We start from the raw sequence: 25,594 nt of genomic DNA, 5'->3' as shown, positions 1-25,594 counted from the left end.
GTACAACTGCTGCATTGGATGGAGAGATACTTATTTGAATTTTTCCACTGACAGAAATTTTATATGATGGTTATTATTAAATACATGTCATTGTTTACCCGTATCCTGATCAACTTTAGATGAATGATAACCAGGCCTCTTACTTTGCGATGAATATCCCTAATGATATCCATGTTTACTGGAATTCTCTCTATTTCTTGAATATGTTTTTTAAACAAAAAACAAGTTCATGGGTATTATTTCTTTTTGGTTATTTTTTTATAAAAAAGTTGATTAGTACATATGGTAATATGGAAATATGCAAGTACAGTATCTTTGGTTCAGATAAATGGACCGAATTGATATTGAGATATTTTGCAAAAAAAAATTAAAATTGAACTTGGGTTCAATTATTTTTTTACACTTAGAAAAACATATAAATTTCGCTTTAGTTATAAAAAACAAAATTTTAAAAAATAAGAGCAAATTATCTAAATCTTGCGATTTTACTCTATAAAAATTGAATGTTGAGCTCTCGCGTGAAGCAAATTTTCACTTTTTTACACTTAGAAAAACAGCTAAATTTCTATTTTTGATTAAATCACACTTGAAGAGATCACTATAAAATTGTTAAATTTTTGGGGGGGTGGCCCAGAAGACTATGCCACATCTCTACTATGCACAATCCCCCTCTAACTAAAATACACGTCATAATCTAAGACCTAGAGTTGAATACTGCCCCCAAAACGTTTAATTCAGAATACCCCCCAGAACATACGTGTCAATTAAGGCCTAATATGTAAGAGCTGGATATTTTCTCCTCCCTAGAGATAAGCACATGTTAAATTCTGACGTACTTTTTCAACCATTTGTCTCTCTTCCTTTGTATACACCATAGGCGACTATCTCACTTCCAGTACTTCCAAAGACTATCGCCAAATAGAACAATTTGTTTTCCAATAAATAAATAACAACGATGTTGTGTGTAATACTTCATTTATTCTACTTATTAATACTTGTACAGAAGATTTACATGATATCTACCTATTTCGTTCTGTGGCAATGCATTGAAATACTTTCCTTTGTCAGTGCCTTGTGATCACTGTGAGGAATTGTTCAGGTGAAAGCGAGATGCCAGGAACAGGTGATGTAGACGGCATCGGAGCTCCAGAAACCGAAGAAAATTTGAAGCGGTGCATCATGCCAGCAAAGAAAAGAAACAAGGTGCCTTTCGCCAGAACCTCTCCCAAACAACGACGTTTTCCTATAAAGATACGTATTTGTTTGTGTGTGTGTGCGTGCGTGTACTCGCGCACACATACACAATACACAATACACACACAACACACACACACACACACACATAGGCAAAAACACGAGAAAGAAACAAATGAAAACCTGAAATTCTTTATTCTTCAAATGCATTGAAGTTATACATTCTTTCCTTCTTTCTTCTTTCTTTCTACTTTCTTTCTTTCTTTCCTTCTTTCTTTCCTATTCTTATTTTATTTTTTGACGTAGTCACCATGGCGTGCAATACACAGTACAAAGTTACAAGAAAAAAGTAATTTTACTGTAAACGTAGCTACTCCTGCACCACCTCCTTCACCTTTTCATCAGACTTAAAATACTTGCCTCCCAGCGCCTCTTTGAGCGGTCCAAGGACGTGATAATTAGCAAGAGAGTAGTGACAGCTTCACTCGGGGAACAAATTGGACCTGGAAAACGCTCAAGAGACAGCTTTCGGATTGTTGCAAATATAGTCTCACACTACAGTTAGGTACGTACGTCTTCACTTTCCGACCCACCTCCGACTGGAAACTACCATAAAATTGTTTTACATCTTCAGTTCGCGAAGACAACAAAAGGGGGTATCATACGATCCTTAAAACAGCATCTTTAAAAATGGCGACTGCACAAACAGTGTATGCAATTTCACAAGTTTAGATGCTAATAACTGCAGAAGATAAGGGATTTTTTTCTCTTAAAAGAATAAGAGAATAACATTTTGAAACGCATCCACATAAATTACTAATTCATTGTTTAATATGTTAATTATAAAAAGAAACACATGTGTTATTCAATGACGTCATAATTTTTTTGACTCAAATTTGTAGTCTGTTACAATGGTTATTTTACTAACCTTGAGACATTTGGGTGTTGGTTGCCAGGTGATATCATTTATTGATTCTGATGGCTGATGGAAGTTAATTTTAAAATGAATATTTTAATTTGTGTACTCGAGGAATAATTACAAGATTAATACAGCTTTATTTCTAGCAAGAAGTTCATTTTCGCGTGCACGTGTGTGATATAAAGATCAAGTATTCTGATTGTGCGAAATTTAATATATTTGTCATAAAAATACCCATAAGTGATTCCTACGTTTCAAGAGGCCTCATTGTAGGCTGGTACGTCTTGTGTTCTCCGAAAAGGAATAATAGTAACTATATCAACTGAAGTTAATCCGGGAACGTGACAATTGGCACTGTTGAAAAATACAGTACCTGTAGCCCGTAGCAGTAATTGTGACATACATGTATAACATTTGTTATTTCAAGTTGAGGCTAGACTGCACAATCGACTCTTGTGTTTTACCGTTTGAAAGTAAAAAAAAAATGTTGTGTGCTAATAGTACGTATTTAAATTAACACTTCGAATTGCCACTGTGCATTTCTAAATTTGAAGTTACATTTCTATGAAATAATAAGAAAAAATACTACAACATTACTTGCCATAGCTGGTTTCCTTGAACCTAATCCATGTTGTAAACACACAATATTGCCAGGTCGAACTTTGGTTTTCAACGTGAATATACATGCGAATTTCCACTAGGATTCAACTTTTTTAAAAATCATGTTCTCATTCGTATTTTTTCATGTTCTTATTCAAAGGGACTCTATAGAAAAAGGCGGGGCCGCGGTAGCTGTAGGGGGCGGTAGGTCAATTACCCCAGGGGCGGAGCCCGGAATCGGGGTGCAATTAATACTACTTTTTTCCCACATCGAATTGTTTCCTCACCTTAAATTTCACATTTCTGGAATCCTTGATTCATATCCTTTCCAACGGTGTATCATACATATTTCTATTAAGAAGGGTCGATTCGTCATCCTTAGCGTTGCATCTTCTAATGAAACCCTTCTCCGTACAGTTTTGAAATTTAATCCGCAATACGAACTAGTCAAATAAATTACATAAACTTCACAACATTCAATATGTAAAAATTGTGGTCTTTACATTAAGTCGCCATATATATATTACATTGACACGTCTTTGCTCAGAAAATGCTTATTGTGAGATTTACTTTGAAGGCCATGAAGAGATAATTGCAATTCATAATTTATATATCATTACAACAATAGCAGATTTATTTACTGCGGTGCTACACACAGCACTGTCTCTCTATTTGTTAACCAACATATGTGTCTGTTCAGTGTTCACTTCAAAATAGTAGGTATTAGTGTCGGTTGTGAAAATAAAATACCAGTATCCAGGTAGGAAACTTAGACCTGTGAACTATTTATTTTAAACAATAATAATTAGCAGACTGTTCACTCAAGAAATAAATTTTCCTCATTCATATAGTTGTAATGGTCGAATGTTTTAGTTTTTTTCAAGCTGCCTTAAATAAACAGTCGAACATCTATTTTCCCTCTTCATCTCCCTACTTCAGCTGGCCAATGTGCTCGTCAATTGGTAGTTATATGGTGTTAACGATGTGTTTAAAGAAGGTTTCTAAATCTGTCGGTAACTGAAAGCTCTCACACGATCGTTAAGTAAGGAAGCTAGAAGTTGATGGGGAAGTGAACACGTACCTAACTGCAGTGTTAGACTGGCTTCGGAGTCGAGTATTGCATTTTGCAACCATTGGCCCAGGAACGGGTGAGGGGTAAATTGTACCCTCTCAAATTTTTCGATGGATGTACAATTCCCTCTTAAATCCGTAAATCCAAGTTGTACCCCTTGTACCCCCCTAAAATGACATGACCGATGCAAGGTCCTATTTTCTAATAGCTCAACAAAAAAAGTGTATATTGTTTACAAACATTATCTTCCTTTCCATAATAATGTATACCACCGTAAACCTATTCTACTACATTGTGCTTCAAGTTAGTTCACATCTGTGCTCTTCGAAACTAGTAATGACTAAATCCGGATTTTTAAACGTCCGGATAATAAAAACTGAAATTCCGTATTTCGGAGCGGATCAGAATATTTTTAGAGGAAATCCTGATTTCGAATTCGACCCATCCTGTGATGAAATGTGAAGAAACACATTACATATAACAGGTAATTATATCATCAAATTTAAGGCAGTTACAGTTCCAAATCAACAGCAGTAACCAGTGATGGCATCAGAGGTCGAGCAAGGGGGACTGGTCTTCAGTTAAGGTTAAGGTCTACGTTCTAGACATTGTCTCGAGTGATACAAATAACTTCCGTGTGCCATTTAAAATACTTGTCTGCATAATTAAAAATACAGAGTGATCCATTGAAGTGCGCTTTCGGCAAGCGAGGCGCTCGTGGCCGTGTCTCGGTACTGTAGATTGTCCGTGAATCAAGAGCGCAAGTTTCCGTGACTAGCTTAAATAATGATTTATTCCTTACCAATTTATGAAAGAAGGTTTGAGACTGGCCGCTTTCGTTGTCCACACGTTTTTGATACCGCTTGATGAAGTTACCTATAACTCGCTACAGTTCTCGTTGACTAATGTTGGTAGCTTCTTTGCTGATGTTATGTTTCAGTTCTTCCAGGGTGTGCGGATTTGACTTGTATACAGCAATACTAAATCTACCCCAGAGATAAAAATCGTATTGAACTTTTACACCCGAGAATCTTGTTTCAAATCACCTTTGAACTTCGCGTGCCGATTGAGTTAACACAGATGAATTATGGAAAACATATGCTGAGCCATAACACACTTTGCGGTTGAATACTGTAGAAAAAAAAAGTAAGTAACAAGCACCCTATCACTTCACAATCACCACATGAATAAACAGGCCACACAATACAAATCAAGGACCCTTATCACTTCAGTCTCCTGTCAACTTTCAGGACCTCTGTAAAAACCGGTTTCTACAACCTTAGTGACAATGAAGTTCGACCAGTCACAAATATAGGAGTGCGTTGTGAAAGAAGGAGAACACATACATATGCTGAACATATTTTATTCAGCAGGCTACATGGAACAAAGGAAAACATAAATTTCCGTTGCAACGCAGCAATGTATGGTGTCCACACAAAATAAAACATTTTCGTCCATCTACACGTGGCATTGAAGTTCGACCACTGTTAGAGGGGATCCTGTTTACCATGGTGTGACGCCGCCCCGTCGGCGAATAACTGTGCCAATGCGTCGGGGCATGCTGCGGACGAGTCGTTCAAGGTATTCCACATCGATGCGGTGCCATTCCTCCTGCAGGCAGGCGATAAGAGCATCCACTGTCGTGGGTCCCCTCTGTTGCACACGTCGCTTAAGAACACGCCACACATTCTCAATAGGCGAGAGGTCGGGACTCGATGGTGGCCATGACAGAGTTCGCACGTGATGGCGAGTCAACCATTCTCTTGTCAGCCGCGCTGTATGAGGCCTGGCATTGTCGTGTTGAAAGATGAGACGCCGCCTGTGGAACAGGTGCCTTCGCACTGTGGGAAGATGCCGCTCCAGTATGCGTGTATAGGCGTGTGCGTTCACAATGCCCTCACAGACGTGTAGTGGGCCAACCCCAGATGCCGTCATGCATCCCTATACCATCACTGACGCAGGTTTCTGTACCCGACGTGCATAACATTTTGCTTCATTCTGTTCCTCCTTCCGACAAATGACTGTTTTCCGTATTTTCCCGTACACAACATTGCAAATGGATTCGTCCGTCCACAAAACCCTCTTCCACTGCCGAAATGTCCATCCCCGTTACATTCGTGCCCACCGTAGTCGATTGCCTTTGTTCAACATGGAAAGGAAGGGTTTACGTTTCGCCTTGTAGACTCGGTAACCGCATCGCTGTAGGTAACGGCGAATGGTTCTGTTTGACACTTCAATGTGAAAGCGTTCTCGAGTCCACAGTCGTAATTCGGCCACAGAAACATGATTGTTGGTCTGGATATAGCGCCTAAATATCCGTAGGTCACGCACGCTCAGCAGGCGTTTTCGACCGGGGGCCTTACCTGGCTCTGTAGTACCCGTATTTTGGTGGTGTTTGATGATGCAGTGGACGGTTGACTTGGGTAAGTTCAGTTGGCGCCCTATTTCCCGTTCACTGAGTCCATCCCGTTGCAACTCCACCACTCTTCTCCTCACGGTGTAGTCAATAGGTTTGCCCCTGGCCATGGTGATGATGCACTGCGGTTCCTCGGTGCACAGCACGCGCTTATATATGGCGGACTCCCTTATCGTGTCCGTGACGTCATGCTTCCGTCGAATGCGCCACTATCTGGAATTTCCGTATGGGTCTGGTGCCTGGTCGAAGTTCAATGTCACTCGTATAGTTCCCCGTTTTCGTTCTTTACGTGACCTTGGGTGAAACATGCTGGGATCACGATTCTTGCCTGCTCACACGCCTCCTCTTACACACATGCGTCACTTCTGCGGGTCACCCATTCCACCGCCTATGCCTCTGTGCATTTAATCACGTATTCCTTTCTGGTCGAACTTCATTGTCACCAAGGTTGTAGCTCCCAGGCCAGCAAGCAAATCTAAAAGTAGCCTCACGAAAGAGAATATTCAAGATGGAATTAGTTTTATGGAAAACTGACGCCGAATATAGACTGTCGTCTTGAAATCATACGACTGTCTCGTTCAAGTGTCTAAGTGCAACTTGATTTGTACCAGGCACTGAACGAAAGCAAACTTATACAGGAACAAGCTTCGAATTTTATACAAGTATTTTTATCTTTCTCTTCATCGTTTTAATTATATATGATATCTACTATTTCTCGTATAATTTCTACGTGTGTGGTAGTTTCATATTTGCGTATTTCTTTTTCTTGTAGGCAATTCTTGATTTTCCATTACAATTTTTTGCCATTAAATATAATTGTGTATGCATGCTTAGGCCTACTGATTTGTATCCACTATTACAAATACTGGCACTCGTCCTCCCAAAGGCATCCACAGGGACGACAAAAAAGGGTGAATTCACCCGTCAAATAAAACATTTACTCTAATAAGTCGGTCTAAATTATAAATTTTTATCTAAAATTTGGTAATTGTTTTTGCCAGCTACGCTCGTGCCTTTTATGTTTGTATGAACCACACCTATTTGCACAGTGTTAAAAGTTAATAATATTTTGGAAGTGTTTACGACCTGTTAAATTGATATTGTTTTCGATTTGAAAAAATCAAAAATATATATATAGTAACAATTTTGTAGCTCATTTTGACCACAACAGAATTTCTACATGTTACAATGAAAATATTGGTCCTTATTAAAATTATGTTTCCCATTTTTCAAAAATAGATTTTAAAATTTCCTTACTTGCTCCTCTAGCAATGCGGATGCTTTGTGAACTAGTTTTCCCTAATAATGGTAATAAAAGGACTAATAACAATGTTAATAATAATAGTAATTGCAATGCAAATAATAATGTACGTTCATATGTACCATGCCGCGAAAGCACATTTAGGAACGTGAGTACAGGTTCCCACACATTCTCGGTCTCTGCCATTTCGGAGGTGGTGTAATCAACACCACGCTCGGCCGCCTTTACCCCCAAGGTTGCTCCCAGGTACCCATAGATTTGAGGCTGGGTGAGCCCTGGAGTCACGTTATAGGGGTACAAGGCAGGAAGAATTCCGACCTTAGATCACCCACCCCGGAAATCGAACCCGCGTCTGCCGCATAGCAGTCAGGCACCCTACTGACTAGACCACCGCGGCCGACAAAAAATAATAATGTACATTACTTAAATTAGTTCTCAAAAGCGATTATGGCAATAAAATTTATCATTGGATTTAAAAAAGAAATCATGAGATATTTTCAAATGTCCTCGTAAATAAAACAAGTCTATAAATCAGCTCATGGTTGTCAAATATGATGTATATATTATGAAATAACACTATATGCATACAGAAGATTGCAATTCTGTAACAATAGAACTTTACAATCACCTGAAATGGATATGTTATGAATGCACAACTTTCAATATTTTTTACGAAACTTTCTTCTTGTGTCAAGCTCTATTCGAAAAGTCTCCTCATTCGTACAAAGAGTTTAAAAAGGTGTTCCTTCTGGAAACGTGGACATTGTATTTGCCTAATTATATCCAGCAATAAATCACATCATGGCAACTGTTTGGTAGATCTTGATTCGCCGAGTTGTAAAATATAAAATATCAGTATACACTTGGGGATGCGATATTTATTAATTTCTTGACGACATTATATGACAGTGACAAACAAGTAAGAGAAATATTTTAAAAACACCCAGTGGACGGATCTTTATAATATATATATTAAATATCAAAAAAGGTGAGGATATTTCTAACAGTTTCCATGTTATTGACGATCAAACTTAAACGTTGTGCAACTATCAAAACATTCTGTTCTGTGCATGAATATACAAAGACAGCACCTTCCTGGTTCTTTTTGGAAGCTGAAGAAACTTATATGCTTTCCTTGTACATCTTTTCTTCCTCCATTGTTCTTGCAATTTATTGCAGAACACCAAGCCCACTCTCTTCTCCTCATTGTACTGCTTCAAACTAGGGATGGCCAGATCCGGATCCTGACGGATCCGAAATCCGGATCTGGTTGGTCCCGGATCCAAATTTTTTTCGAATCCGGAACTTTCGAATCCGGATCCTAAAATCTTTCGGATCCGGATCAGCGCACCCGGAATTTTCGGATCCGGATCCGTTTGGCCATCCCACATGAGCGCTTCTTTGGAAAGTAAGAATGTGTTTATAACATATTGTTACCTGCTAATATACATAACTCATACATACATACATACATACATACATACATATATATATATATATATATATATATATATATATATATATATATATATATATATATATATATATATAGTGCGCGTGCGCGATTTGTAATTAATACACTTACAAGGTAGGTTATCTAAGTGTCCCCCTCCGATTTCCATGAAACTTGGCAGGTGTATAGAGGGGCCCAAAGGAAGAAATACGTGTTTTTTTGTTTCGGCTAAAAAACTGTTTTAGGGGGCAACCCCCATCAAATGTCAAGCTGAAGACAAATTGACGCGGGATCTGACCCCTGTGTCCCACTCCGATTTCCATGAAATTTGGCAGGTGTATAGAGTGGCCCAAAGGAAGAAAAAAAAAACGGTTATAGGGGGCACCCCCCCGCTCAAATGTCAAGATGACGAGAAATTGAAGTGGGGATCTGACCCCGAAACAACGTAAATATGGCATAGGAAGAAACAGGGGGCATAGGGTCCCTCTATACACCTGCCAAATTTTATGGAAATCGGAGGGGGACACAGGGGTAAGATCCCCACTTCAATTTGTCCTCATCTTAACATTTGAGGGGGGTTGCCCCCTAGAACAGTTTTTTAGCTGAAACAAAAAAAAACACGTATTTCTTCCTTTGGGCCCCTCTATACACCTGCCAAGTTTCATGCAAATCGGAGGGGGACACTTAGATAACCTCCCTTGTTAGTCTTACACTTTGTAATTATATAACACTGCATATATTATAATGTTTTGTTTTAATTTTTAAAACTGTAACTGTAGAAGAATTGTATAATTTTTGTATAACATTTCTATCTTGTTAAATGTGTTAAAGGTTTCATCCTGGAATGGAATGTCTCTTATTTATGTGTGTTTTCATTTAAAATACATTCGAATGAATACATATTCGTTTCAATGGAATTTACAAAATCACCTTTGACATTTTATGTTAAACAAGTAAGATTATTTTTGTGCACGAGTGTGTTAGCCGATGAGTAGCAAATTATTTTAGGAACAACACTTGAAAAAAAATCTTGTAGGACTAACAAATGAAAACTTTCTTTGTAATCGAAGTTCATAATACCTTTTAAGGTGTGGTAATATTATAATGGGATTGAGATACGAAACTATCGGATCCGGATCCGGATCCGTTGTGCCATCCCTACTTCAAACCACACTTTTTACCGCAGTCACTTTGAACAGTGCACGCGCCAAACGTTGGGGAGACCTGCAGCGGTGCAGGCGCGCTGCGCTCAAAATCCGTCCACCAATCACGTTGTCCGCCACGCGAGGGACACAAAGATCAAAGGAACCGACGCTTCGGTATTGCTCTCTATAATCCTCTCTGGTTGCGTTCTTTGCTATATACCAACACACTAAGATATCGACAGACGGCTGCGAGTACCTCGCTTGCTGATGGCGCAAACACCGACGCGGCGGTCTGTTTCAATGAATCGCACTGTTTACATGTATATACATACTGTTACCCTGCCCCCGTGTCAGGGCAACAGTGTTTCTTTTCCTTATTGAAATATTTTATTAATATGTTAATTAATTAGGTAATTACGTGTATAAACATATATATGTGTTATTAGTGTAAATCAATTTATTATGCATTTTTAGGTTCATATTATTCCATGTATAAATACCATGTAGCTCTCTGTTCTTGCTTCATGTTTCGAACGTTCGAGGAAAAGGCGGGCAGTTTAGCTGTTATAGATTAAAAATTTTGAAAGAAGGGCGGTTGGCAACAGACGCCAACCAAACATATATAAACTCCCAGATGAGAGTGGGGGAGGTCGGCTGTTGGAACTGAGACTTGGAAGGGAGAGGCTGTTTTTGCTTCGGTTAGCTAGGACCGGGTGGACAGATCTCCCGAAACGGATGCTGTAAGAGATTGGATTGCCGGGCAAGCTAGTGCCTTGGTGTCCAGTTTACAGGTAAAAGGGTAGTTTGTACTGGATGTTATTTTGAAGTAATTACAGTGCGCCGGGCAGCCTAGTGCCTTGTCACCGTGGAGGTTGAGAAATGTACACGTCGGGCGGCCTAGCGCCTGTTAAGACGTTTCTTGGAGTAACGCGAGTCTACCTTGTGACAAGCGTACTCCCAATGTAATTCATGCAATGTAAAGCATCCATGTACAAACAATAGAGATTCCATCATCAAAATTAGAGTTTTGGCCCGATAATTAGAGAAATGAACGTTCGGATTATATACTTTAAATTTTACGTTAATTAAACTATAGAAATTATCCAAAATTTCCGTTTTTAATTTCACACATGCTGGACAAGGTAATTTATCCCCTATAGCAATAAGGTTTCGAAAAGGTTATCCGTTGTCTCTTGTAGTTAATTATATAATTATGTTGACTTGTAGCAACCCACGTGCATTGTCGTACAAAGAAAGATACCCCTAGACAAATCTGAGTCGAGTACGAAGTGCACTGAACCTAGAGTGCGGAGGTAAAGTGTGGGGGGCCAGGCGAGTAACATATTTATTTGTGGGCTCTGTCCGGGATTGAACATATTTATTTGGGGGCTCTGTCCGCGATTGAACTTAGTTATTTGAGGCCAGTCGTAGGATATTGAACGAGATTTTTGCTTTGAAAGTTAAGGAGAGAAACGGACGAGGATCGAACCGATGATCTTGCGAAACAGAAAGGGGGAAGTTACAAGAATGTCGCTTGGTAACTCGAGTAGGTCCAGCCCGACCGGGTCAGAACTTTCTGTTGTTGAGGAACAGAGGTGCGTTCCGAGAGTGACAACGGAGGAAATTCGTTTGCCGCTTCCAACATTTGAAGGAAATGTAGGGAAGGAAGATGCTTTTTCGTATCTGGATAGGATTCAAGATTACGCGAGAACGCTGAAAATTGCTGAAGATGATCTTCTGAAGCAGTTTATTCCTCTTTCGTTGCGAAATGAAGCGAGGGAGTGGTTTTTGTTCACGGAACCGTTCGGTGATTTTTCACAATTCAGGCATAAATTCTTGCAGGCTTTTCATGGATTGGATTATCAGAGAGAAGCGGAGTTATTTTTGTCTCAGAGGTTTCAACTTGCTAACGAGGGATTGGCGGAATACGTTCGCAAAGTTGACAGGCATTTTAGTAGGATAAGGAATTCGGCTTCTACACAGGAGAGAATTGACTTTGTGAAATCGCACTGCAATCCGGTATTTAGGGATTATTTGTACAACAAGACATTCACTTCTATGAGAGAAATGAGCGAGTACTCGCTAGAATTGCAATCGGAGTTTTTGGAAAGGCAGAGATTCAAGTCTTTCGTTTCTGAAGACGAAATTCGCAACTTGGCTCTGAGAAAGTCCGTTAACCAGGAATTCGAAGAGGAGAGGGGGAGAAAGAAATCTGATATTTTCTTGGACCCTGTGAGCATTGGTTTTGACCGCCCGAAAGTCGAGCGCCTGAGGGCTGAACATGTGGTTTCACGCCCTCCACCCTCGCGGCTTGCGGTGAGGGATGAAAACAAACAGAACCGCTTTTGGAAGGAAGATTGCCAGAGAAATAAATTATGCTACACTTGAGGACAGAAAGGTTGCAGAGCTTCAAATCACCGTAGGGAAAACAAGATTAATGAACAAGGGAAGGAGGTAACAAAAAACTCGTAGAGTCGCCACGAATTTGTCAAGTTCGTGGCGTGGAAACTGCAAATTTTACGCGGAAGGAAAATTTTTCACCTCACAATGTAAATGTAAAAGACGTAAGGGAACCTATTGTTTTATGCAACGTGGCTAACGTGGAAGTACACGCATGTATTGATACGGCGTCGTCCAATAACTTTGTGTCTTTGGAGGTCTTCGAGAAGATGAAGACAAATAGAGTAAAATTGAAGGCTTGTAAAACAAAAGTAATACTTGCGGAAGGAAATGTGGAATCTTTGGGGAGCGCTTACGTGAATATTAAGTTTCACGGACACAAGGCTCGGGATCAGATATTTGTGTTATCTAATGCTAATCATGAAATGTTAATGGGAAGGACATTAATGGCTAAGCTGGGACTTATACCCATGATTCATCGTAACGGGTGGGCAATTGAGCCTGATCTTTCGAAAATCGTGCCTTTTGATGCGCCGTCGACACGTGACAGCGTTGATGCTGTTGGTTCTAGGGGACTGGGTTCGACCACGGATGGAGTCGAAGGAGTCCGAGAGAACGTTTCTGCTTGCGGAGCGGAGACACGTAGCAGCGACATCAAAGGGAAGGGGGTTGACGAAGAGAGAAGGATTGCCATGCTGATGGAGGGTACCGATATCTCAGAGGAAAACAAGCCGAAATTGATTGCCATACTGAGACGGCATATTGATGTTTTTCAAGATAAACCGGGATTAGCAAAGGATTACGAGGTTCGTTTGGATGTGAATAACGAGAAGCCGTTCCGAGCGAAACCTAGGCCACTTTCTGAGCAAAAGAGGAAATTAATGAATCAGGCTGTTGAGCAGATGCTTGAAGACGGGATCATTGAAAGGGGTGATACAGATTACCTTTCACCGCCTATCCTTCATGTGAAGAGAGATAACACATGTAAAGTGATCATCGACAGCAAAGGCTTGAATAAGAGATTGGAGGCTAGACGTAGAGAAATACCTGATATTAGGTCGACAATATGTAAGCTTTCTGGGGGAACTATATTTACAGTTCTGGATATTCCGTTTGCATTTGCAAATATGCAGATTTCTGAAGATACAAGAAAATATGCAGGTTTCTTGACAGAAATGGGGACGTTTAGATACAAAAGGTTATTTTATGGCTGTCGTAGTGGACCTTTTCACCTTGCAGAACTGATGCAGAAGACGCTAGGAGAGCATTATCAAACTGATGCAATATGTTATTATGATGACGTAGTTATTGCGAACGCTACCGAGGAAGAACAACTGAGAGTGTTGGATTCTGTCCTGGGAAAGATGAAAGACAAAGGATTGACGATTAGTTATCGAAAGTCGCGTCTCTTCAGAAAGAAAATTGATTTTCTTGGGTTTACAATTACAGAAAATACGATATCTTGTGCGGAAAGTAAGAGGAAACAGGCAGAGCAATTGCAGCGCCCGAGAAATATCAAGCAAGTTAGGAGACTAGTAGGTTTCTTAAATTTTCTGTCAGATTTCATAAAGGACCAAGCAAAGATATCCAAACCGATCACGGACTTGTTACAAGGAAATAGGAAATTTTCTTGGGGAAAAGAACAAGAAGAGAGTTTACAGAAGTTGAAGAATGCAATTGTAAATAGCCCTGATCTCAAGATTCCTGACGTTTCGAAACCGTTTCACTTGTTTGTAGACTGCTCTGACACAGCGCTTGGCTATATCGTCGCTCAGGAGGACGATAAAACCAGAAAATTGCAGACTGTTGCATTTGGGAGTAAGAAGCTGTCTGAAACTCAGCGTTCTTATTCTGTGACAGCGAAAGAGTTATTTGCGTTGACCATGGGTCTGGAGAAATTTGAATATTACTTTCTGCAAGCACCGGAAGTGATAGCTTACACTGACCATTCTGCGCTCGTGGATATCTTGAAATCTTCTCATATTCCGAGCCACATAAACAGAATGATAAACAGGGTGACCAGGTTTCCAGTTACAGTAAAATACATTGCCGGTAGAAATAACACAGCGGTTGACTACTTGTCGAGGATCGAAGCGGGATTCTCTGAGAGGGAGAATTACATTGGATCTTCGGATGCAGAAGAGAATTATCCGATAGAGAACATCAAGCCTGAAGGATATTTCAGATTAGAGATGCCTGATGGGACGATAATGGAACACCATGAGATTCCTAAAGTCGAAGGCAAAGTGTGTCAGAAATTCGACCGGAAGCAGAAAAGGAAAACGGAAGCGATGTTTACAGATGCAGCTGGCAACACTGTAAATGGAAGACAGACGGACGGACAGAAAGAAACTTCGCCGCCCGTAGATCTTAACGATAAAGAAATGTGGAAAAGAGAACAACAGAGTGATCCTTACTTGTCGAAATTAATTGGATGTTTAAATGGAGAAGAAGTTGAAATAAAGGATGCTCGAGAGAAGAGAAAATTTGACTTTTATCTGCGACATTCCTGTCTCGACGATGATGGACTGCTTTACCGTTTCGTTGACGAAAACACTGGACTTTATCCACCGTTTAGCTCCAGATTGAAGCTGTGGGTACCAGAGAAGTTGAAGAGTGAAGTACTTAAATCTTCGCATGATGATTTATTATCTGCGCACTTAGGACATGGAAAGACATTGTTTAAGGTCCTAGAGAATTATACTTGGGACGGAGTAGTCAAAGATGTCAGTAACTATTGCAAAAGTTGTATCACTTGTCTTCAGTATAATCCTGACAACAGCAGAAAGATGGGATTTATGAACTCGAGGAAATCTACTGCGCCTGGATACAAAGTGTTTCTGGACATTTTTGGACCACTGCCTACAAGTACGAAGGGGAGATACAAGTACTGTTTAGTCATTCAAGATGAGTTCTCAAGGCACATTAGTTTGACACCGCTTAGAACTACAACGGCGAGGACGATCTCGCAAGCATTCTTGAAGTACTGTTTTCAATCAGGATTCCCGAAATACGTTGTCAGTGACAACCAGAGTGTATTTCGAAGCAAACTGTATTCACAAACGTTCCGTTCTGTGAATTGCAAGCCTGTCTATATTACGCCATATAGACCGAAGGGAAACAAATCAGAAGCAGCTATTAAGATAATCAAGCAAGCACTAGGCAAGTTCTGCAAGGAACACTCGTCGTGGGCTGAAAACTTGGACGCGATAAGTTTTGCCATCAATAATGCAACGAATTCGATGACTGGATTGAAACCGTCATTCTTGTTCTTTGGACGTGATTTGTACACACCGCATGACACTCGGAAAATAGAGCTTCAGAGGGAAGATGGAACCGGGGAGGATGTCACGGCGGAGAGACAGTTGGATTACGTCATACAGTTAAAGGAAAGAATGGGCGCGGCTTTCGAATTTGCAAGAGAAAAAGAAGAAAAGACGAGGCAAAAGGCGTCAAGGGCCTACAATAAGGGCAGAAGAAGGGTTAATCTTCGTGTCGGAGATCGAGTACTGCTTCAAGAGCATAGGATTTCGTCTGCTTTTAATAAGCAAACTGCGTGCTTTTTCCCGAAATTCAAAGGGATCTACAGAATTCTGAATTTCACTACTCCAAATAATGTTGTTTTGGAAAAGGAAGGTGAGGGGAAGAGAGTTCTGGCTAACGCTGACCAGCTGAAGGTCATTCCGGGAAGAAATTTGAGAAGTGTGAGGGAAAGCACTCGTCCCTAACTTCTACCCTGAGAATCCATCTCAATGGGGAGGGGGTAGAAGGGCTGTGAAAAATGATGAAAAAGAAGCCGAAAAGTCGACTTGTAGTTTGTACAGTAGTTAATTAAGTTCCTGATTTATTGTCGCTACACATTTGAGTTCTGGTAAATTTATTTCATGTGAATATAAGATTTAAATTACGGACTGTTGTATTTTATGTTATGTCAACCTTTTGCCGATAAAGGGTGGTGACAATTGTGAACATGAAGACATGAGATTTTCATCGCTAAGAGAATGCAGAAGGATGGCAGTTCGATGCCCGAAGAAGGAAGAGAATTCCTTAAAGATGAAAAATGGGAAAGTCATTTTAAAGTCGGGTCGTGTGATCGAACGATAGAACCTTGGAAAGCATTTGAAGCTGAAATTCGGCAGGAGTCGAACCGAGTACCGCGGATGTCCCAGACGCAAGGACTAGGTGACTAAGGAGCCGGGGGTTCTTCGGATGGACCGGGGAGGAGGCTGAGTCGACCCTAGAGCGGGAGTCGGACATGTTCGTTGGAAGGTGGAGGAGCTGAATACGTCTGCACCTTGGAGCAGTCCTGATGACCAGATGACCGAGATGTCCAGGAGATTCCAGGATTCCAGGAGGAAGAATTCGTGTGGAAATAGGACATTTAGTGCAGTGAAATCGAGACTCTTCTTTTTTCAGAGAGACGTTTTTGACGTGTAGTGAAAATAAGGTTATCAGTGAACATTTTCTTTTTCAGATACAGTGCTTAACTTTTCTCAGTAACTTTAAGACAATTCACACAGACTGAAATTTAAATTTCAGATTTGAATTGTAACGCTGGGGAGGGGGAATCTGTTACCCTGCCCCCGTGTCAGGGCAACAGTGTTTCTTTTCCTTATTGAAATATTTTATTAATATGTTAATTAATTAGGTAATTACGTGTATAAACATATATATGTGTTATTAGTGTAAATCAATTTATTATGCATTTTTAGGTTCATATTATTCCATGTATAAATACCATGTAGCTCTCTGTTCTTGCTTCATATTTCGAACGTTCGAGGAAAAGGCGGGCAGTTTAGCTGTTATAGATTAAAAATTTTGAAAGAAGGGCGGTTGGCAACAGACGCCAACCAAACATATATAAACTCCCAGATGAGAGTGGGGGAGGTCGGCTGTTGGAACTGAGACTTGGAAGGGAGAGGCTGTTTTTGCTTCGGTTAGCTAGGACCGGAGGACAGATCTCCCGAAACGGATGCTGTAAGAGATTGGATTGCCGGGCAAGCTAGTGCCTTGGTGTCCAGTTTACAGGTAAAAGGGTAGTTTGTACTGGATGTTATTTTGAAGTAATTACGGTGCGCCGGGCAGCCTAGTGCCTTGTCACCGTGGAGGTTGAGAAATGTACACGTCGGGCGGCCTAGCGCCTGTTAAGACGTTTCTTGGAGTAACGCGAGTCTACCTTGTGACAAGCGTACTCCCGATGTAATTCATGCAATGTAAAGCATCCATGTACAAACAATAGAGATTCCAACATCAAAATTAGAGTTTTGGCCCGATAATTAGAGAAATGAACGTTCGGATTATATACTTTAAATTTTACGTTAATTAAACTATAGAAATTATCCAAAATTTCCGTTTTTAATTTCACACATGCTGGACAAGGTAATTTATCCCCCTGATCATAAAGGTTTCGCAAAAGGTTTTCCGTTGTCTATTGTAGTTAATTATATAATTATGTTGACTTGTAGCAACCCACGTGCATTGTCGTACAAAGAAAGATACCCCTAGACAAATCTGAGTCGAGTACGAAGTGCACTGAACCTAGAGTGCGGAGGTAAAGTGTGGGGGGCCAGGCGAGTAACAATACACATACATACATACATACATACATACATACATACATACATATACAGGGTGTTTCTGTGACCCTGTTACAGACCCTGTTTCTGTGACCCTTGCAGGGATAATGGAAGGCAACAAACGCAACAAAATAAGATAGGAACCCTGGTCCGGAAATGCCCCAATCAAAAGTTACAAGCCAAAACCTTCGAAGAGCAGGCAACCACGCACAACGTGGAGGGAAATCATAAATGAAAGGGGGAAGAATCCACCGCACATGCCCTGGAGAAGATGTAACGTCAAACTCGACGTGTGTAGTCTAGGAGCACGAGTGTAGCGGCTGCAATCAGTGCAATGGAGTATACGCTAGAGGAACTGGCTGATAAGGTGTTTGTGTATGGACGAGCAAATAGGAACTGTTTGGAAGCAGAAAGGTTGTATTGGACCACGTATCCACAGCGCTGACATCTAGCGCACTCTATGTTTCCCAGACTTTTCCAACGACTACGGGAAACGGGGCAACTGCGACCTTAATTCCACGAACAAGGAGAACAAAGAACTACAAGGACACCCGACCTTGAAGAAGCAGTGCTGGATCGGGTGGAAGGACAACGATCCATTAGTACACGGGCTGTGGCATGTGAAATTGATGTGGCCCATAGTACTGACTGTTTAGAAAGGTCTGAGGAAGCAGGAGCTGCACCACGCCTGTGTGCTTTTCACTGATGAGGCATGTTTCACGAGAAAAGGCATGCTGAATAGTCGCAATAGCCATGTATGAGCCGATGAAAATCTCCGTGGTACAATCGTGAAGAGCCATCAAGACAGATTTGCTGTAAACATGTGGGCGGGCATTGTTGGCGAACATTTAATAGGTCAATATATTTTACCGCCACGATTATGGACCAGTGTACACTGTGTTTCTGAGAGACATCCTCTCCAAGTTATGGGAACATGTCCCACTTCTCGTTCGCAACGCATGTGGTTTCAGCATGATGGTGCCTCAGTCAACTTCGTAACTGGTGCTCGTGATATTCGGACGCAGACCTTCCCACAGTAGTGGATAGGGAGAGGCGGACCTGTTGCTTGGCCTGCCCATTCACCTGATCTGAACCCACTTTATTATTTTCTTTTTTTGTGGGGTCATGTCAAAGGTTTTTTACCTGTGAGTAATGTAGAGGAACTCTTGGCAAGAATCCTTGCAGCCTGTGATCTGGCCCGAACGACGCCTGGGATAGTAGAGCGGATGCGACAGATTTTATTGTGACGCTGTCATTCCTGTATTGAGGCAGGGGGGCGTCACTTTGAACAACTGGTGTAATGATGGCTTCAGTTACTACTCATTAAAACCGCTACAGTGATTTTTCTATGTTTGTTTTCTACTTCCCCAGATATATTTTATGGTTCCCCTCCGCGTTGTGCGTGGTTGCTTGCCCTTCGAAGGTTTTGGCTTGTAACTTTTGAATGAGGCATTTCTGGACCAGGGTGGTCCATCATGCCTGCAAGTCTGTAACACGATCACAGAAACATCCTGTATATATATGTCTGGGGGGGGTGGAGAGAGAGAGAGAGAGAGAGAGAGACGAGGAGGAGGAGGAGGAGCAGAATAGGGACTATGTTTTGAACCGCATCTCTAATATAAACAGTACTACATTTTTAGATCTCTTTCGCAGAGAAGAACACTAGCTTGCGTGGAGGGTGTCTTCTCTGGTAAACAAGGTCTACGCTTTTCTCCTACACTTAAGAGAAGAACCAATACGACTTCACATAAGTTCTGGTTTAGTTCTCAGTGTTTTCTCGAGTTGTACAACTTTTTTGGTCCTGTTCTGGGTCACAGCTAGAGTATCTTACCCAGCCACTTCGTAACAAGCCATTGAAAGCTAACTATATCATTATTTATTAACTTGAGACCTCACCTGTGTGTATATATACATACCCAAGCCGAAAGGCATGAAATATTTGTCGTGTATTACGTGACCATCTTCTCCAAGGAATCTCTCGGGCCTGAAGACTTCTGGATCAGTCCAATGGTCAGCGTCCATGTGAAGGCTCCACACATTGGCGAATACTGTTGTGTTCTGTAAAGGAAGAGATAACGATTTTTCATTGCACTGGTTGCAAGAATAGTGGAATTAGAAAATTCAAGACAGACATTTCCTTTGACATCCAAGTACTGAAAATTCTCCATTGGCGAGAGCTCTATGGTGGAATCTAAATTCGATGCCGCGTTTTATGTATGTGTAGAGCACCAAAATAGTTCAAAATGGTCACAGTGTGTGAGCATCTGTGTAGGTAGTGGTGGATGCTCATCGTACAGTGTTTTGTATATCACTTTAAACTGTTAAGTCCAGTCTCGATTAGCCTATTAGCGATTTAGGAGGGAGAGTGAAGTTGAAAAGGAGAGCAATTCATCAACTTTGTAACCATGGTAACTCCCACAAATATAGATATGTTTAGCTAAATCCTACCAAAAAATAATAATAATAAAAAAAAGGGAAAGAGTTTTTGGCTACTTTACGTGCGCTATGCAGTGCTATAAACTTTTTAAGAAACTAAAATTAACAATTTTAAGATACCTGTATTGCAACAACTTTTCGATATTTTTTCAAATATAATACGAAGAGTGGTAATCGATCAATGTATTTACTACAAAAAATCCCGTAAATTAATAATTTTTGAGTTGAAACTTTTATACCTAATAGATACCAAAAATGAATATATAGTTTTTTTTTTATTTGAGTGATATCGAACGATAAAATGTCAAGATTGTGGACAAGTCTTAGATTTTTTCTCCTGTGAGAGAATCAAAGTCTGGTTATATTTATGTAGGCTTCATTTTCTTCGACCAAGAAATGAAATTATCGGTGTTTTTAAGGCAAAACCCAAGCTGTCAGTTAAGTCTTCCCTTTCCATGCCCCTCCACCCTGGCTTTTCCAATTCATTCACTATATTTAAAAAATCTCATTGTCAGTTTGTAGTACTAATATTATCATAACATTATTGAGAGCTTTATTCCCACAAGCGTAAAAATGTCAAAGTGTGTGTGTGTGTGTGTGTTTCTTTGTCATTACTAGAACTCGGAAGTTGATGACAAATCATATTTTTTCTAAGCCTTGAAAACAATGCTAAACCTCATATGAGTCCGTTTCCCTTCAGTTAGAACATGAAAATATTATTATTATTATTAATATTGCATTTTGGGGATTTTTTTGGCTTTTAGGTAATGTTTGGCAGTATTTGATGTTTTTTTTGTATTTTTCTTCATTTTTTAGGCTTTTTTCCTCCTCCCTTGTTGCTTCGTGGATTTTAAATTCATGTACGTATACATGTTTAAATTTCCTGACATGGTCCGTCTAGCAAGTTCGCCATTAATTGAAAATACGGTCAATGGAAAGGTACAATATTATTTTAACTGAAATGTTTGGCAATGCATTAAATTATTTCTTTTGGTAAATTTATTTTTCTTCGAGCAAACTTAAAATGCTTAGTGTGATGCCTACTTTGAGGTTCTATTGGTGGCCTCTATTATCGCTTTAATTTGTGGTTTGAAAGTAAAATTAGTCACAATTTTTGAGAGAAATATAATCTGATGTACGCAAAACACTGACCAACTACTATATCGTGGAAGGTTCACTCTGGAAGAGGATGAATGACTTATACAGAAAAAACTTGCGATGTATTTTATGCAATCTTGAAGTGAAAGAAAACTACATTAGCACTTAATTCCTTTTATTCCTTTGCTTCTGTAGTTTAAACCACCGAACAATTGGTTTTATCGAATTGTTCAACTACTCTCTTGTAATTTATGAAAAATCAAGCTTGTATTTCCAGACCGAAAATTATCTTTCGGTTATTTTAAATTCTTTTTAGGTCATACGTAATTTTTTGGCATTTTTTAGGTCATCAACTTCCGAGCCCTAATCATTCTGTTATCGTTTTAAACCACATTTGAGGAATTGAATGCACCAGCAAAGTACAAATCAAACATGTTTTTCTATCCATTGGTGCTTTAAACGTACTTCCATCATAAAACAGCTACTTTATAAAATATGCAAAAATGTTGCATTCTTTTCATTTACCCTGTAAACACACCTTTGGCAATTTGTAACCGCACAGCTCGGTGGTTTGGGTGACTGTTCGTGGACCAATCAGCGGAGCTATGTTGCTTATCCTCTGGATTTCCATGATCACTGCTTCTACGTAAGGAAGACTGCAAGGAAGAAATTGTCAGCTTCAATTAGGTAATATAATTAAGCCTTGTTTCCATATTAAAAACACTAAGTTGCTGACCAAGGCAATCTTAATAAACTGCCTTGGTCAGCAACTTAGTGTTTTCAATTCGGTGAAACAGCAAAAACTATAAAATAAAGATAGAAAGAACAAGTAAACGATCAAAAAAGGAAGAATTGTTGAACACACCTGGTGTCCACAATCAGTTAACGCTAGGTGAAAAAGAAAAATGCACATGTGAAACTAGAAACATAATAGAAAGTATATAGATGATGAGAATATACGAAATAAGTGATGAAAGAAATGAAAAGTGAAATATATTAAACTAAACATTTATATAATTGATTGAATTCATATACGAGGGCCGGCCCTGTGGCGGAGTGGTTAGCACATCGCGCTACGGTGCCAGGGGTCCCGGGTTCGAATCCCTGCCTGGGCATGGATGTTTGTGAGTGTCCGTTCATCAATTTCATCATATCATCACTCATCCCCATCTTTGCAAATTAGCCAAATGTGGCACAAGAAGCGAAGTTTAATAAATCAAATCAATCAATCATTTACGAGGGAGAGTCAAATGGAAAACTTAAAAGTCTTAAAAAAAAATACAGGACAGAATGTAAACAGCTCAGATTTACATGAAGTATCGACTGTTCTTTGCAAAACAACATCAAAGCTGCAGCACTGATCAAGTGAGCTTCAGAACACAACATTTGTCATTTTAAAGATGGCGCCTCCTCTACGCACTTGCATCAGCGAAGAGCAGTGGTTTCTTGCCCTCTGGAAGCCTAAAACTTATAGGTATTCTACTGCAACTTAAAATTCAATGTCTATATGCATGCTTACCACACCAGCAAGTTTACAAATACAGGAGAAAGTTTGACAATGGCCTCAGTCCGCACGCAGATGGGTGGAAAGACCTTCGCAGTGGCTCATAAGTGACTGCACATAGATGTCAAATATACGCGGTCTGAGAATTAAGCTCGCGAACTCGCCACCGTTTAGAGCTGAAGGCAGCACTATACAAGAAGCTCTGTAAGATTTTGTAACCCTGGCATTTCAGTGTCTCACAGCAGTGTTCGCGTTGACGCGTGGGGCATTTGTGCTCAGTGGCGTGCATTGTTGTTTGGGCTTGAGTGTGTGCGCTGTCTTGAAAATGGCTGAGCTGGAATTAGAGCAACGAACAAACATCAAATTTCTGGTGATACTGAGCAAGAGTGGGAGTGAAAGACGGGAAATGTTAGTGCAGATGTGCGGCGAGAATGCCATGAAGAAGAACAGCGGCGTACAAATGGATTAAACGTTTCTCTGAGGGGGAGGGAACAAGTGACCGATGAAGAAAGAGTAGGGCGGCCAGTAACGATCCGAACGGACGAAAACATCGCCAATACTCGTCAAATTGTGCGTGCAAATTGGCGACTGACCATGAGATCCATAACAGACCAAGTGCCACCACGATAAACAGTTAACCAAGTGTAATATTTGGGAGTGCTGCAAAGGTTGGGTGAAAACATGAGACACAAACGACCGGAACTTTTCTCAAAGAACTCATGGCATTACGACAATGCACCTGTGCACACGTCACTGTCTGTACGGGAGGTTTTGGACATGAAATAAATATCTTTGGTAGACCACCCGCCATACTCACCTGATCTTGCCCCAATGACTTCCTTCTTTACCCGAAGATCAAACAAGTTTTGAATGGAAGACATTTTGATGGCATTGAGGACATTAAGGCTAATACGACGGCATCTCTGAAGGCCATTCCAGAAACAGAGTTCTAAAACTGCTTCGAAGAGTGGGGTAGGCGCTGGCATCGGTGTATAGCTTCCCAAGGGAAGTATTTTGAAGGTTACCAAGGCGCTATTCAGCAATGAGATATGTAGCATATTCTATAGGATAAGTTCGCGAACTTAATTATCAGACCTCGTACTTCTTCTTGAGGTATACAGACACTAACTCAGATTTGAAAACATATGTCAATCCAGGCCCGTACCAAAGGGGGGCAGGGGGCCATGGCCTCCCCTCGAGCCATGGAAAATTTAAATTTGCACGTATATAAACCTACAAAAATTACGTTGATGGTTTTTCAAATTTTGCATAAATTTCGATTTTGTCCTTGCACAAATGAATAGGTTGTTTCTGGACAAAGGCAGGCTCTGGAAGTCCGCAGTCTGCAATATTGGGCTATTTTATTCAAAAACAGTTGTTTGACGACATTCGACAAATAAGAACCCCTTGATTATTGAATGATTTCTTCTATTACAATGTCACTAATGTTTCACATAATAAGAATAGAAGGGAATTTTCTATACTCTTTGCATTATGAAAGAAAGGTTCCTCAATGACTGCAATACAAAGCCAATCCGCACCTAGAGGTCTGTCATCCCTTTTCGTCACCACTGAGCAGAATGATAAAAAACTTTTTTCTTTCTCCAACATCAGGATTTTTCTGCAACTGATGTCCATTCTCCCACTCAATGGCTTAGGGTTAATTAATATTATGTAAATAGGAGAATCCACTTCACAGCAGAACCGTTGCTAGATTTTTGTGGTAAAAAATTGCTTGAAGTACTTTTAACATATATTCTTATTTGTCCAAAATACTCAAAAAATTAAGTACATTATTATTTACGAAATTCTGCCGATCGCAATTTGTTTTACTGCAACTTTTCTTCTTTTCTACTTGTAATTGTCTTGAACATAAATACACAGTGGTGTGACCGTACAACAGACAAATTTCACAGTGTGCAGAAGACATCAAGGCCAAAAAATTCGATGCTACGAGCCGTTGAAAATGTCATTTTCTATCTCACATGTATGCATCCCCATTTAATAGCTTCTTGGTTGCCACTGGCATTTATTTTTACTGTCCAATAAGATTCTAAAAGCCATGGAAACAATATTATGCCAGCAGACACACTGCCAGGGTGAAGTCAATTAGTCGTTCCCTTCAGATAATATGACTGACTCCGATGTCCTTGACAACTGGAGGAGTCAGGAAAACAAGGCAACGACTGAGGTTATTGAAAACAAATGATTATTTGAAAAAAGCTTTCAAAACCTGGAAAAGTCAGGGGAATTAAATGATTTTTGCTTGGCAGAATTGTAATCGGAAACACCATTTCATCTTCCCAACAACCTTCCTTTTTGGGTAATATTGCTTATAAAATGGTTATTTCATTTTATTTTTCATTTATTTTCAAAAATGTTCAACAAACGTGATTCATTTGAATAACTTATAAAGTTGAAGTGTAACTCTTATTTTTTAGCATGTTAAATCATTACACAGTTATGTAAAATACCTGGAGAAGTCAGGGACTTTGCAAAATGGGTGTGAACCCTCATCTA

The 25,594-nt window shown here is 40.1% G+C and overlaps 1 protein-coding gene across 1 annotated transcript in view; it reads right to left on the bottom strand.

The window, feature by feature from the left end:
* Window positions 1-968: 968 nt before the first annotated feature.
* LOC145991381 (methyl farnesoate epoxidase-like) overlaps window positions 969-25,594 on the bottom strand; it is a 108,699-nt gene continuing 84,073 nt past the window's right edge. The window contains exons 6-8 of the mRNA XM_083127373.1: window positions 22,109-22,226; window positions 19,953-20,094; window positions 969-1,243 (exon numbers count right to left, since the gene is read on the bottom strand). Coding sequence (XP_082983499.1) covers window positions 1,065-1,243; window positions 19,953-20,094; window positions 22,109-22,226 — 439 coding nt within the window. The 3' untranslated portion in view covers window positions 969-1,064. The remainder of the gene's footprint in view (window positions 1,244-19,952; window positions 20,095-22,108; window positions 22,227-25,594) is intronic.

This window comes from Lepisma saccharinum, chromosome 8, assembly GCF_977018435.1.
Source record: "Lepisma saccharinum chromosome 8, izLepSacc3.1, whole genome shotgun sequence".
Classification (NCBI taxonomy): domain Eukaryota; kingdom Metazoa; phylum Arthropoda; class Insecta; order Zygentoma; family Lepismatidae; genus Lepisma; species Lepisma saccharinum.
This window is presented reverse-complemented; position numbering and strand designations above follow the sequence as displayed.